Source organism: Ammospiza caudacuta, chromosome 4, assembly GCF_027887145.1.
Source record: "Ammospiza caudacuta isolate bAmmCau1 chromosome 4, bAmmCau1.pri, whole genome shotgun sequence".
In the NCBI taxonomy this organism is placed as follows: domain Eukaryota; kingdom Metazoa; phylum Chordata; class Aves; order Passeriformes; family Passerellidae; genus Ammospiza; species Ammospiza caudacuta.
Genome location: NC_080596.1, coordinates 71,134,250 through 71,150,080, shown reverse-complemented (window position 1 = coordinate 71,150,080; position 15,831 = coordinate 71,134,250). Strand labels below are relative to the sequence as shown.

Genomic DNA, 15,831 nt, shown 5'->3' with positions numbered 1-15,831 from the left:
GACAATATAAGAAGGGGCAGTGCAAGGGGGGTGATACAGGGAAAGGGGGACAATGCAAAAAGGCAACAGCGCAAGGACAGAGGGACAGCACAAGGAGAGGGGACGCAGTGACGGAAGCTGCCCTTTGTCCCGGCCCTGGCAGGGATTAGCCGGCACATCTCAAAGAGCCCAAACTGTGCTGATGTCCTGCCATGTGTGCCGGGAGCGCGGGCTGGGCGCGGGTTTAAGGCGCTAATCTGGCATGCCGGCGGTTCATTACAATCGGCCCGAGACAAGAGGGCTCTCGGGGCCGCTTCAATCCCGCCCGGCCGGGGGCTGAGCCGATTGCGGCACTCTCGTTGTTCTCGGGACCCCGTTAATCCCCGGGAGCTGGCGGGGCTCGGACCCGGCTCCTCCCGGCAGCAGCGGGGAACCCGACCCCGCTCCGGGGATGCTCCCGCAGGCTCTGCCCGGCTCGGCCCCCGCTGCGGGGAATGCCCGAGCCGGGAGTGATTTAATTAAAACCGCTGGGCTTGGTCGGGTGCTTAAAATGTACTTGTGTATGAGACGGATTAAACCACATTCCTCTGGCACCTCGGGAGTGGAGCGGGAGGGTTTTGTCATGGGGGGTGATAACCCCTGAGGGCTCGGGAGGGCTCTGTTCCCTCGGGACAGCTGAGTCACAGGGAATGCCGTCCCTTGTCTGCCTCTTCAGCGAGTGACCTGTCCTGTTCTCAGGTTCCTTGGGGTGGGGAAGGGACCGTGAGGGACAAAGCAGGGGACGAGGAGAGCCAGGCCCCAGGTCTGCCCCCGTTATGGGATGGATTTGATGGCCTTGTCACGATCCGTCCTTACGAACGGGGTTCGTGATGGTTCGTGGATTGATCTCAGGGTGCAAAAACAACCGACACGGCACGGGGGTGTTTGCAGTGATAAAACAAATGCACCTTTATTGAGTGATCACAGCAAAATGTGATAGAGATTAAGGGAGAGAAAAAGAGAAAGAGAGAGAAAAGAGAGAGAGAAAGAGCGGGATATAGCTACCAAACGTAGAGACGAAGTCCTTTGGTCCAGTCCAGTTGAGGATCCGCCTGTTACACTGGGGAGATCTCGAGTCTCTATCTAACTCAGAGGTTTTTATTATGATAACTCTATTGGAAATTGTGAGGGGGCAGGAACAGATTTTCAATGGGGAAGGTCTTCTCTTCAGTGGTCCCCAAATGATGATCATGAGGCAGATGAGGGAATATTTGGACAGACTCTCACAGGCCCACAGAAAAGCTGGATTCATCCTGGCCATTTTCTGTCCTGCTGAGCCCTGCCAGGCTGGGCAGGGGGTAGGAATGCACTTTCCTTCCTCTCCAATCCTGCTGTCTGCAGCTCAGCCCAGCTCCTGGCAGCTCTACCAGGGCACCAGGATTGGGATCAAGTCTGGGCACTGATTTGGCACTGTGGAAAATAAGGGAGAGAGATGCTTGGGAAGGTCTCGGGCTGCATCGATCCACTTGGGGCACAGCCTTGGTCCTCTCATCCCCCAGAAATCCGTGTATAAAAGAGTTAGAATAAAGAAAGAATAAGAGCTGTGTGTCCAAATCCCCCCAAATCCCAAATACCCTGCCAGCCCCTTCCCCATCCATGGCTTTCAGAAAGACGCTGCTTTTTCACCTGTCTGCAAAACCCGAGGTGGCTTTCGGCGACAGATAATTAAAAGGAAGTGAGAATTAAGCAGCTTTATTAAGGGGATAAGGGTTATCTGCCGAAGATGCAGCGCTGAGCCCTTCCCGGCAAATCTCCTCTCAGTGATAAGCGGGAGCACAGTGGGGCAGGCAGGGATGGGTGATAGATCTGGGAGGAGTTGAGTTTTCCGAGGGATTGCAGTGGGATTTTTCCTTAGGATTTTTCCTTAGGATTTTTCCTCCTGAGAAGCTGGGAGGCCTCAGGAACAAAATGTAAACATTGATTATCTGCTGCTGTGGAATGCAACAGGTGCATCTGTGATTGGTCTCATGGGGTTGTTTCTAATTAATGGTCAATCACAGCCCAGCTGGCTCGGACAGAGAGCCGAGCCGCAAACCTTTGTTATCATTCTTTCCCATTCTATTCTTAGCTAGCCTTCTGATGAAACCTTTTCTTCTATTCTTTTAGTATAGTTTTAATATAATATATATGATAAAACAATAAATCAGCCTTCTGAAACACGGAGTCAGATCCTCATCTCTTCCCTCATCCTCAGACCCCTGTGAACACGGTCACAGGGGTGAGTGAGGCTGACCAGGGAGAAGAGTTTCCCGAGGGAGCACAGTGGGGCAGGCAGGGATGGGTGACGGATCAGGGAGAGGTTTTTCCCCGAGGGATTGCAGTGGGGCAGGCAGGGATGGGTGATGGATCAGGGAGAGGCGTTTCCCGAGGGTTTCCCGAGGGACAGCAGTGGGACAGATGGACAGGAGGATGATTGGGATGAATGCAGGGCGCTGCTGAGGAGGTGCAAACGGCCTGGCTAAACGGGATGGGTCCGGGCTGGAGAGATCGCAGAGAGGATAACCAGGCGGAGCCGAGCCTCAGGCTCTCGGGGTGCCCCCGTTCCTGCCGGGGTGGTTCCCCCTGTGCACGGTCGGTGTTTGCAGGACGGGACCCCCGTGCTGTGCCCCGGCTGCTCTGCAGGCACCTTGCCCGGGCTGGGAGCGCCGTTCCCCTTTGGAGGGGTCTCTCGATGGGATTAGCGCGTCCCGAGCCGGGCCCGGGTGCCGGGGGGGACCGGGGGCGGCCGTGCGTGCTGCGGGCCCCATCCCCTCGTGTAATCTTGTTAAATGGTCAGGGAGCATTTCCCCTGCCTCTCCCTCCCCGTTAATGCCCGAGTGAAACATCAAATGAGTTTCCCGAGGCTGCGGGGCGGCTCTGCCCGGCTCCAGTGGGAATGTAAAAGAGACATCATGAGCAATGGGAGGAAATCCCACTGCAGCCTCTATTTTCCAGACTGTCTGGGATGAATTCACCCCAAGCCGCCTTGCACAGGGAGCAAAGGCATCACATTTTAAATTAAACTCTCCTGGATTCCTGGATACATGAAAATAAGGATGAATTGGAGTGACCTGCCTGGAAATGCAGCAGGGGAACTGGTAAACTGAGGATTCATTCTCCTTTATGGACTGAGCATTGCAGTGACCAAAACCTTCGAGTTTAAAAATCCTGGCTTCAAATCAGTGCTGGTGAAATGAGCTGTTATGAAAAAGAGAAAAGAATTTTTAAAAAAAATTTTTAAAAAGGAAATTTCATCATCTCCCTCTTTGCAAACGGTTTGTCGCAAAAAAAAAAAAAAAAAAAAAAGAAAAAAAAAAAACAACAACAACAACAAAAACAAAAAAAAAAAAAACCCACCAAAATCCATTTCCCTGTGGCCCTGCCATCCCAGCATGGATGAACCAGGATTTCCTGGGGGGAACCTGGCACCAGACCCCCCCCCGCCGGTGTGATTTTATTGTAAAAACTGAATAAATCGTTCAATCAAGTGATGTCTGCTGCTGTGGAATGAATTTGGGTGACCTTGGCACCATCTTTGCATAAAATCTGTTTGATTTTATTGTAAAAACGGATTAAATCGTTAAATAAGCGAGCGCTGATGCTGCGGGATGAACACGGGGATCCTGACGAAGGTGGGGGACTAGCAGGGCAGATTTAGCTTCCCAACCCTGCTAAAGCCTCATCCTAGGGCTGGTTTCGGCTGTGCAGCCGCCGTGCCTCAGTTTCCCCGCGGCAGGAGCGGGGTGAGCAGAGCCCCGGGGCCGGGCCGGGGGTGACCCCGCACCCCGCGGGGAGCAGAGCCGGATCCGAGCCGGGATCGGCCCCGTCCTCCCCCCGCGCCCCATCTCTATTGATTTAATAAGATGGAGAGGAATTAACGGGGCCGGAGCATTGGAATAATGCAAGATGAACAAAGGGGCAGCGCTAGCAAAGATGCTGCCAGCTTTTAATGATGAGGCCGGGCAGATCCCCCGCCAGTTGTCCCTTTGGAGTGGCGATTAAGAACATACTGTTATTGTTAAGGCCGAGAGATAAATCCCTGCACCGTTTCTGATGTGATCAGCCGGGGCTTCTCCCTACAATTTGTGATCCTATTGTGGACGGTGTTTGCCCTGGGCAAGGAGAGTCTGGGAACCACTTATGAACCATCCTTTGGTCATTAGTCTCCTCATTAGGGGAGAACAATGTGGGAAAAAAAAGATAATTGAAGGGAGCAGCGGGCTGATGGCGCACTCAGGCCCGGCCCAGCGCTGCCTCAATGCTTAGTTGGTTGATAATTCCCAATTAATTTGAAATGCGCAGGTTTGGGATGCTCTCGACACCTGGAATTGCAGCCCCTGTGAGCAGGGGCTCCGGGGCTGTGCGTGACGGGAGGAGCACGGAGCGTTTTGAGTGTGAATTGATTTTTGGGGGTTCTCCCAGGCTTTGCTGTCAGCTGGATGAACCCTATGGAATCACGGAATTCCAGCCTTGGAAAAGATTTTTAAAGTTCATCCAGCCCAAGCACAACTCACGCGGTGCTGGGAGGGACCCCGGGGAGCCGCCGGGAGAGGGCGGGGGTGCAGCACGTCCCGCTCCCTCACTGCACATCTGGCTGAGTTATGGGGCCAGATGTGCACGGAGGAGCGCGACCCGCAGGGAGGAGCCCGCCGGATCGGGGGTTTGTCCCCAGGAAAGGCAGAATCCGATCCTGCCCCGCCTGGCTGTGGGGGCTGCCTGGACATGCCCGGGTGCCTGGGTGATGAATCAGCCCCGGCTGGGGAGGAGGAGGGGGAAAAGCCCTAATTCCTCAGGATGCTCGATATTATCAAGTGCTAATGAGGCTGGATGGGGCTGAGGTGCTTTGCAGGCCATTATCCCAAATTAACCTGACAATGAGGCCGGGCAGCGGTGTCTGAGGGGCGGCCCGGGTGTGTATTGGCTGTCTGGGCTGGGGCTGCTGTCCTCTGCCTCCCCCAGCACATACCCAGGGCCCTGGGGACTGCAGGGAATCTTCCATTGCATGGAAATCACGAAATGGCTGGGGCTGGAGGGACCTTGGGGACCATCTCCATCCACCCCTGCCATGGCAGGGACACGTGTCACTGTCCCAGGCTGTCCCAAACCCCATCCAGCCTGGCCTGGGACATGTTGGGTCAGCTTGGGGGGGTTTGACAGGCAGAAGACAAAATGAGGTGACAAGGATGGAGAGAACTGGCAGGGACTCCTCTCCAGGCCAGCGTTTGGGATGACCTATGGCACTGGCATGTCCCCAAACTGTCCTATGACACTGGCATGTCCCCAAATTGTCCTGTCCATCCCATGCTCCACTGACACCAGGCTCTGGCAGGGTCTTTGAGGGGTGACCTTGCCCTTTGTCACCTGGAACCCAGGCTCCCCTTGCTCCTGTCCTCACCCAGTGTGGGGCTGCTGGTGGGACCCTGTGAGGTGCTGAGGATCCAGAAGGAGACTTGGATCCTCCTGCAAAGGGAGAGACAGGATTCACCAGGAGCAGTCAGCCCCAGCACTGTGGTCTGCAGTTCCTCAGGGCCTGCCTGAGGGTGACAGAGCTGAGGCAGGGGGGCTCCTTGGCTCCCTGTCACAGGAGGGGGACAGAGCTGGGGCAGGGTGGTTTCAGGGGGACAGAGCTGGGGCAGGGTGGCTCCTTGGCACCCACTTCCAGATGCTCCCAATGCACAGAGCACCCACAGCTGTTGCTGTGAGCCAGAGGAATTTTTCTTTTTAGGCATTATGGTGGAGGAATAGGAACACATCCATTCTCCTCCTCGAAGAGAACTGATACTCCTCTTCCCACTGCAGAGAGGGATCCCCATTCCCCTCTCCTAGAGGACTCAGTGGGATCTGGTTTGGACAGGGGCAAAGCACCAGCTCAAGGAGCCATGGGGCTGAGAACATTCCTAATTTCCCATTGCTCGTTCATGGATTATCATTTACTGGCACTTTGGATTAGCACAGGAGAAAGCTTTGCAAAAATCTGATGTAAGAGCAAAACCAGGTGCTCAGAATCCCATTTTTAAGGCAATTTTCATTAAAAGACACGAGCTCAGGATTTCAGCCTCATCAGGTTGGCAGTGCTGGGCCATTTATTCCAATGAGCAGGAGCACCCTCCTGGCTCAGCAGCATGGGCAGTCTGGGATCCATCCTCTCTCCCTGACTGCAGGAGCACTGGGATCCTGGCATCTATCCTCTCCTGACTTCAGGGAGCCTGGGATCCATCCTCCCCTGACTGCAGGGCCACCAGGAACAAGGGATTGATCCTCTCCTGATTGCAGGAGGGCTGGGATCCCTCCTCCCCTGATTACAGGGACACCAGGAACCTGGAATCCATCCTCCCCAACTGCAGGATCCTGGGATCCATCCTCTCCTAATTGCAGTAGCACTGGGGGCCTGGGATCCATCCTCCTCTGACTGCAGGGAACCTGGAATCCATCTTTCCCTGACTGCAGGGGCACCAGGAACATGGGATCCATCCTCTCCCTCATTGCAGGGATCCTGGGATCCATCCTCTTTCCCCTGACTGCAGGGATCCTGGGATCCATCCTCCCCTGGTTGCAGGAGCACAAGGAAAATGGGATCCATCCTCCCCTGACTGCAGGACCACCAAGACCCTGGGATCCATCCTCTCTCCCTGACTGTAGGAGCACTGGGATCCATCCTCCTCTGACTCCAGGAGCACCAGGAACTTGGGATCCATCCTCCCCTGCGTGCAGGAGCACAGGGAACCCGGGATCCATCCTTTCCTGATTGCAGGAGCACTGGGATCCATCCTCCCCTCCGTGCAGGAGCACAGGGAGCCTGGGATCCATCCTCCCCTGCCCGCAGGGGTGCTCCGATGGATGGCTCGCTCCCTCCCGGCGCTGTGTCCCGCTGGCAGGAGCACGCAGGAGCACTCAGGAGCACTCACGCCTGGGATTACAGATGCACCAAATCCCCGTCACGTTTTCGCGTGTGCTTGCTGCGCGGTTGGGGAAATTTCCGCCGCCCCTCTCGCCCCGCTGGGATGGGTTTGGGGCTGGGAGAGGGATGGAAATGGAGCCGGGCTCTCCTCACCGAGAGGCGAGGTGTGAAATTTCTCATGGGCAAACAAGTGAGAGCTGCGGGGTGCCCAGAAGAAGGGAGACAGAAAAGATGAAGCGGGGAGGGGGGGAATGAGGAGGAGGAGGAGAGAAAGCAGCAGCCTGGGAGGAACAAAAATCCCTAAAGCACCAACCTGGATTGAAGAGTGGGGCGTTTTCTATGGGGGGATTGTAAAATGCGCTCTCTCTTTCCCCTTGGCAGGGGGAAAAAGGGCCCCCCCTCTATCTGATAGTCATTAGCATCAATTAGCCCCGTTTGAAGTAGGCAACATCTTTGTCTCTTTGCAAAAAAAAGAAATAAAAAAACCTTTCAGGGAGCCCATAATAACATCTGGAGCAGGAGAGGCTGAACTGAGTTCCCCACTTTCATCTCTTGTCGAGGGACTTGGAATGTTAATGCAGCCTCATTCTTTAATGGAGTTATCAGGAAATGCTTTTCACCTCCTTCCCTTTGCTCAGGGGGGATGTTTACAAAGGGCTGGGGGCTTTTTGGGGGGCTTTTTGGGTTGTTGTTTTGTTGTTGGGATTTTTTTTACCCCTTCTCTAAGAAACTCCCCCTAAGAGATTCCCCCCCCTTCCCCTTTTATTTTCTACACTCTTGAAAAACAAAACAGGAATAAAATATAATGAATAGAATAAAGTGAATAGAATAAAAATAAATAAAATAACCACCACCAGAAAACCAAAGAGGATCAGATCCCACCCTTTCATGTCCCCTCTCTGGAGGGTCTGGGGCTGGTGCTTGGAGCAGGTGTGGGCAGGGGAGGTGGGGGGTCCTGGCCAGAGCCCCCCGCCCTGCCTGGCTTCTGGGTGCTACATTTCCCAAGTCATTACCAGCGGGTGAAAATTTCCAGCTTTCCCACCAAAATGCATTAGCTGAGCACACAGCACTAATGGGAAACAGGACACGTCATTAGGCACCGGCTGTGGGTGAGCGCGAGGAGGGAAGGGAAAAGTCAGCTGGGCTTTGGCTGCTGGGGCATCCCTCGGTTGATCCCAGTGGCTCCCTGTCCATCCCTGCAGCTCCCCGTCCATCCCAGCAGCTCCCTGTCCATTCCAGAGTCTCCCCGTCCATCCCAGCAGCTCCCTGTCCATTCCAGAGTCTCCCCGTCCATCCCAGCAGCTCCCTGTCCATTCCAGAGTCTCCCTGTCCGTCCCAGCGGCTCCCTGTCCATCTCTGTGGTTCCCTGTCCATCCCAGCAGCTCCCTGTCCTTTCCAGAGTCTCCCTGTCCATCCCAGCAGCTCCCTGTCCATCCATCTGTCCTCCCATCCTGCCAAGGGGATCCATCAGTGTCCCTGCCCTGCCTGCAGCTCGCCCATCCCAGCTCCAACGCAGATCCTTTGATAACTGCAGCAGCTCTGACATTGCTTTCCCTGAGAATCACAGCACCAGTCAGGACTTAAAAAGAGCAAAAATCATGAACTGATTTAATAACCTTTTAATAACCCCAAACCTCATCTAATGACACCCATGTTCAGTCCCACACAACCTCTGTGCCAGCAAAGCCAGGAGCTGTGAATCTCTGAGGATGTTTTATTTTCCCAAGGTGACTTTTTTTGGGAGAGGCTTCAGCACTCACCCAGCTTTGAACGTGTGATTCCAATTAAGGCCGTGGCTCCTCCACGGCAGCAGGATCAGAGCTGCCTGTTTGGATAAGGAGCAATAAAGCAGCAGCTGTATTTATTCACTTATTTGGAAGCTGCTGGGGAAGACAGGATGCTAAAAGGCAGGGAAAAGAAAAAACGTGTTTTAAAGGCAAACTTCAGGGACTCTTTTGTCTCCTGTGGGCATCCTCCTCCCTGAGGATCTTGTAGCCATCACCAGGGTGCTTCCTCATGAGCAGGATAATCCTGCCTGTGTATTCCCATCTGCTTTGAAATGCTCAAAAATACAGAGATGTTTGTAATTATTTCTATGCATTGTGCAGGGAAAAGAAACTTAAAATGGCATGAATGCCTGTTTAAGGCAGGATTTACTGGATATGGCCTGTGAGCCTGTGCATGCAGGGATGGCTAATGCCAGGTTATTAAACCACAGGGGATTTTTGCTCTGTGTTTATTAACCTGGAGACTCCGGGATTCCTCTGTGTTTGTACACACCAGAGTGAATTTCCAGTGAGAATTTGGTGGGATTTGAGCAGGAATCCCACCTGGGAGAGGTATCTGTGCCATCCACAGCTCCCCATCAGCCATGTGGCTGTGCCCAGTTCCAAGGGTGTCACATAGGGATGGCACCAGTCCCATTCCCAGGGCACGGTCACCTCAGATCCTGTGTGAGCTCCTGAGGTGCTTGTCCTGTATCCCAGATATTCCCACTCACTGTGGCACACCTGGGCAGGTACAGACACATTCTCTTGGCACAGGGGCACAATGTGATGTGCTGGCACAGCCTGGGGTCCATAGACTGTGCCCTGAGAAGGCTACTGTGAGGCCTGGGGATCTCGGGGGGAGTTTGGGAATGGGACTGAGGGATTGTTTGGGAATAGGACTGAAGGATTGTTTGTGTCCCTGGGGGTGTCCGTGGGGAAGGGATTGGTGCTGGCGAGAGGTGTCCATCAGGAAGGGGTTTAGGCGCTGTTCTGGATGTCTGAGGAAGGAACAGGTGTTGGTTTGAGGTCCATGAGGAAGGAACCATTATCCATAGGGCATCCTTGGGGAAGGAGGGACTGCCAGTGTGGTGATCCATGGGCAAAGAGCACAGGTCACTGTAGGGGAAAATGCAGGGCAGGTGACAGCTCAGAAAGAAGGGTGTCCATGGGGTGCCAGGGCGAAAGGAGCAGTGTCTGTGGGAGTGCTCATGGAATGTGGGGTGACTGTGGGGCTGTCCATGGGAACAGAGGATCCGTGGGGCTGTCACTATGGAAGCAGGGTTCTCCATGGAGGTGCTGGTGTGGAAAGAGGGGTGTCCATGAAGGAGCTTGAGTGTAAGGAGGGTTTCCATGGGAGCGTCGGTGGGGAGGAAGAGGTGTCTGTGTGGGTATTGGGGCGTCAGTGGGGTATTGGGAGGGAAGCAGGGGTGTCGGTAGGGGTGTCGGTGGGGAAGCAGGGGTGTTAGTAAAGAAGCAGGGGTGTCTGTGGGGTGTCGGTGGGAAGTAGGGGTGTCGATAAGGAAGCAGGGGTGTCGGTGGGATATTGGTAGGGAAGCAAGGGTGTCGGTAGTGGTGTTGCTGGCGGCCAGCGGGGTGTGTGCAGCCCCCGCCGCCCCCCCGCCGCCGCTTTGCATAGGAGCACGGCCGTCCCCGGCCCCCGCCCTCCATATAAGCGGCCGGGACGGCGGCGGCCGCACCGTCCCGGCCATGCTGCAGAGCCCGGCGTGCCCCCGGCCCGGGCCGCCGCCCTCCAAGACTCCGTTCCACATCGAAGCGCTGCTGGCCCGGGAGCCGCCGCGCCGCGGCCCCGCCGCCCCCGTGAGCCCCGCGCCGCCCGCCCCGCGCTGGCCCCCGGCGGGACCCGCAGCCGGACCGGGCCCGGTGGCGGCAGCGGGGCTGGGACCGCTGCCCGCAGCGTGGGGCTGGCCCTGGCCCTGGCCCGGTGCAGGTGAGTGGGGTCCGTGGGCGGGAGCGGGGCCGGGGCGCGGAGCGGGGCCGGGGCGCGGAGCGGGGATGCTGCGCACAGGGTCGGGATGCGGGACCAGAGCAGCAGGCGGGGATGCCGCACACCGGGACGGGATGCGGGACAGGAGCGCCGGGTGGGGATGCCGCACACCGGGACGGGATGAGGGACAGGAGCGCCGGGCAGGGATGCCGCGCAGCCGGACGGGATGCGGGGCCGGGGTGCGGAGCGGGGATGCCGTGCACAGGGACGGGATGAGGGATAGGAATGCTGGGCGGGGATGCCGTGCACAGGGACGGGATGAGGGATAGGAATGCCGGGCGGGGATGCCGTTCACAGGGACGGGATGAGGGATAGGAACGCCGGGCGGGGATGCCATTCACAGGGAGGGGATGAGAGATAGGAATGCCGGACGGGGATGCCGTTCATAGGGACGGGATGAGGGATAGGAATGCCGGGCGCTGGGCCGGCACCCGAGCGGGGAAATAACGGGGTCGGAGTCACCTCAAAGCACTTCGATCCTCGCTGCCGCTGTGGTTTCATTCCTGCAGCCTCTGGAGCGGCCCCGAGCTGAAGCGCTGGGCTGCGGCTGCGGGACAGGGACGAGGCAGAGGGGAAACTTTCCTTGGACTTTTTTCCCCGCTGTAGGTGATCGATATAGCGAGACCAAAAATTACCGGTTTATGTAGGGTTTTTGTTTATTTATTTTGCGAGGCAGTTTCTAACACACCTGATGTCTCTGAACAGTTTGGCAAAGAAAGAGCCTGTGGTTGATTCCTGAAGATGCTGCAGGATTTTACTAATCCCTGATTCAGTTCCCAGTCCAGAACCGGGTGCAGAATATCCAAACCCACCGTTTGCATTTGAGATGGAGCCAGAAACTTGGAATAGGTTTAATAGTAAAGGGCAGAGCTAAAACCAGGATTGCAGTGCCTGGGCTAGTGGAAGGTGTTGGAGGGGGAACTGGATGACCTTTAAGGAGCTTTCCAACCCAAAGCAGTCTGTGATTCCATGAGATTTTACGGGTGACTTTACACACGCTGGCACTTATTTCTCCTTTCATATAGCAGGAAGGCACTTCACTGCCAGAGTTTTAATCAAAAACCTGCTGTAATTTCCCAAAGCCTCGCTCCAAAAATTAATTTCTTCACTTCTGCTGCTGTGTGGGTCCCTCTTCTCCCAAATTTGCCATCATCTCTCTAATTTTGCTTTCCCTGCGATTTTTCACTCACAGGAAGTGAAACTGCCAAGTGTTTTGCAGCACTTGGCCCTCAAAACTGCATGTTTTTAGCGCAGAATTATCTAAGGAAAATGTTTTTTGTTGATCTGTGGGTAAAATTTGCACCGTGGTGATGGATGATACTGCCTGATCTGTCAGGATCTATTTTCACTGGAACTTTATAAGGACAACGACCAAGTGATTTTAACAAAGTATCTCTATTCAGAGTATTTTTCTTGAAGTATTTCTTTTTAGCAGTGAGAGAGTGATCTTGCTGTTGTCCAGGCAAAACCTGCAGCCAGGTTTCCCTGTATATAAAGAAATCCAGATTTGATCCTGATGCTACAATATTTAGGCACCAAAAGCATTTGCTGATCTTTTATTCAGTACTTTGCACAACTATTGAATATATTATTTATTTTACGAGACAGCATCTGCAGAATTGTGTTAATCTTTGCATTATATCAATCTTCCAGGTATGAAAACACAGTTAAACAATTTGCAGAGAGATTTCCACTCAGCGTTCCATGTTGGAAATTACACTTGCCATTATTCCAGTGTTAAAATAGAAACAAAAAGTGATGGGTAAAAAGATTTTAATGATGAAAATAGTTTAAAGTGCAATTACGGCTGTTAAGCTGTCAGGTGTCCGTCCCACAAATCCTTAAACACACGCAGAACTTGCACCCAATTAATGAAAATAAGTAGGTCAAGGTGCAGATTTGTGCCTGGAGAACGTGACAAGATCAGTCATTAAAGGAGAGATAAGTAGCAGGTGTGAATGGGGATCATTATGTGCAGTATTTCCATAAAACCTAGAGAAACCTGGCTTGCCACAATATTTAGGAACAGCAGAGATGGGGACCTTTATTAGTCTGATCCTGCCAGTGCTGTTCGGTGCTTTCCACAGGGAAAATCCTACTGGCTGTAATTCATGGGTTGTGTTAAAGTGAATCTGGTGCTGGAGAAGCCGTGGTGCCATCAGTGCTGGCTTTTCGTGGCTCCTATGGCTCCTAAACCCTCCAGGCTGTGCAGGGAGCTCTGCAGTGCAATCACCTGGGCCTGGAGTCACGGTGGCTGGGCTGGGAAGGGATTTTCAAGGACCTGCCCTGCAGTGAGCAGAGACATCAGCTGGAGCAGGGAGAATGAGGGGCTGGGGAAGGCGAGACCTGCTCTCAGTCAGGTGCCAGTGGCAGTGCTGGTGTTGGATTGTGTGTTAATTTATGCTAATTACGGCTATCCTCAGGCCACAGCTGGAGACCAGACAGGTCAGATACACTTGTTAGTCCTGCTGAATCATCAGCACCCCTGGGAACTTTGTGGGGAGCAGAGGTGCAGGATGTGGTCCTGCATGAAAGCTGGATCCTGGACACTGAGCCCGTGTGCTACAGGAAGGGGAAAATCAGGGGCCAGTCTGGGGTCAACTCCCCCAAACTTTGAACATTTGTGTTTTGGGGGTTTTTGAGACAGAGATGGGATTTTTGTGTTCTGCAGCTCTGTATGCAATTTATTGTCCTGTTACAAAGGTGCTGTGCAGGCAAAGGTCAAGTCCTGCCCACCTCACTGAGTGTTGATTTCTCCGGGTCTGGCTGCATGTCCAGGACTCTCCTTGGTGTACCCTGAGGGTAAAACCACAGAACAGGCCCTCAAAAGTTCTTCTACTCCAGCTTTTCGTGGGAAAAGGAGCCTGGATGAGATTATCTGGGTAGGGACAGGGCGGGGACGTCCCTGCTGGGTTCAGTGCTACTTTCTCCCAGCTTCTTTAGTGCAGACCCCTTAAATTTTTGCTGCTTTCTTGCAGGTCTGGAATTGTCTCACTGTGTGGGGACCACCCCGCTGGGTCCTGCTGGGCCTTGGAGGTCAGGGGGGCCCTGCAAGATGAAGAGAGTGCGCACGGTGTTCAAACCAGAGCAGCTGGAGCGGCTGGAGCAGGAGTTCCTCAAGCAGCAGTACATGGTGGGCACGGAGAGGGTGGACCTGGCTGCAACTCTGCATCTCACAGAGACCCAGGTAAGGGACGGGGGAGCTGAGCTCTGGGACTGATCCTGGGGTGCTCTGTGCTGATGGTCCCACTACTCTGTGCTGATCTTCCCACTGGGAAGTGTGCTGGGAGGAGGACCTGGTGCAAAGTGACCTGTGGGACACCCTGCTGCCAGGTGACATTGGAGAGATGTGCCTGGAGTTTGGATGGTTCCTGGATAAGATTTCTGAATCCATGAAGTGGAACAAAAAGTATTCAGGAGCTCAACCTTGCTGTGCTTTAGAGTTTAAGCTGGGTTGGTTGCTGTGTCTGCATTGTCATGATCCTCTGGAGACTGTTTCAAGTGTCCTTGTATGACACTGGATATAATTATTTCCCTGCTCTGCCCTGTGAGTTCCTGCTCCTCCCACAGTAAGCTGCTTGTTTAGTGTGGAAAGAAGGAGCCGGGTGATCTTCCACAGTGGGCTCTAAATTCAGCTGGGGAGAAGGGAGAGCCAAACAAGGCCAGTTCTGGGGGGACAATGGATAATTATTGGGGGTCTCATCATGGCAGCTGCAGTCCTGGGGATGGGTTCAGGGGCTCCTTAGGGAGCTGCCTCCTTCACTTCCCTGGCCAGAGCCTTCTCAGTGCAGCTGCAGTCCCCTGAACCTTTTCCATCACTGCTCTGCCCTCTGTAGTTTCACCTCCTCCTGTTCTCACTCACCATTTCCTGAGGGAATAATTCCTGAGGGAATAAATGTCCCCATTTAAGGAACTCCACTTTTTGGGGATACCCACCTCAGAAGCACATGGATTGGAAAAGGGTTCCTGGAGCCCTTGGGTTAAGCTGCTGTGCCATTCCCATCCAGGTCAAAGTGTGGTTCCAGAACCGGAGGATCAAGTGGAGGAAGCAGAGCATGGAGCAGAAGGCAGCAAAGCTGTCTCAGTTTGGGGTGATCCAGCCTGCGAGCGCCGACTCCACTGACGGCAAGGAGCACGAGGAGGACCCCGTGGACGTGGAGCTTTGAACAGCCCACGAGACTGGGCTGCTTTTTGGTGCCTGGGGACATGTCTGGGCTGCTTTGGTCCAAGTGAGGCTGATCTGAGAGCTGGAGCCACAGGACTAAACTGCAGCTGGCTGGAAGGAACCCCCCGAATTTCTTTGGCTGCTGTTCAGTAGCCAGGTGCTGTAATTCCTGGGGCTTCGTCATCACTCGATGGCAGGTGACCTCCTGTTAGCTCATGGAGCACCAGGAGACACAGTTTCCAGCAGAGAGCCTGGGGTGACAATCAGGGTGTTTCTGGTGCTGGGGTGACAATCAGAGGGTGATTCTGATGTTGGGGTGACAATCAGGGTGTCTCTGGTGCTGGGGTGACAATCAGAGGGTGACTTTGATGTCAGGGTGACAATCAAAGTCTGTGATGCTGGGCAGGCAATTGGGATGCTGTCTCTGATGCCCCTGAGCACAAGGGCATTTCAAACCAGGGACACTCATGTCCTGTGTGGCTGTGTGCTCCAAGGAGGAAGAAGGAGAATCTCCCTGATCACTTCCTTCTCTCAGCTTGACTCCCATGTTTGATGTTCAGATCACTCACAACCACAATACCCCAAACAGGGATGCCCTTTGCTGCCAGGCTCAGACTCCTGGCTGCAAGGAGCAGGGTCTGCCCCTGCCCTGGAACAGAAGTGCCTCCTCTGTCAGTGCCTTACTGTACCTGTGCCTTTTCCATGGATGCAGCCCCAGCAGTGTGTGTCCCCTGGCCCTGCTGTCCTTGCCCAGGGTGCGTGCGTGTGTGTGTGTGTGTGTGTGTGTGTGTGTGTTGCTGGCCCCAGGGCTAGCCGAGGTGCAGGGCTGGAGGCTGCAGTAAAATCCAGCCCCAACACTCAGCAGCTGCACCAGACACCCCCTGCCCCACATCCAGATGTGCCACTGTGGCCCAGACACAGGCAGCTGCTCTGTTCTCTCCTCATTATCCCTGCAGGTGCCCTGGGACACAGCACCTGGAGCTCTCTGAGCACATCT

At 54.5% G+C, this 15,831-nt stretch overlaps 1 protein-coding gene across 1 annotated transcript; it reads left to right on the top strand.

Moving 5' to 3' along the window:
* Window positions 1–9,983: 9,983 nt before the first annotated feature.
* Window positions 9,984–14,835, top strand: NOTO (notochord homeobox). Its single transcript, XM_058804345.1, has 5 exons — window positions 9,984–10,048; window positions 10,215–10,482; window positions 10,525–10,612; window positions 13,648–13,856; window positions 14,677–14,835. Exons 1-5 carry the CDS (start codon window positions 9,984–9,986, stop codon window positions 14,833–14,835), a joined length of 789 nt encoding a protein of 262 aa, XP_058660328.1.
* The last annotated feature ends 996 nt before the right edge of the window (window positions 14,836–15,831 follow it).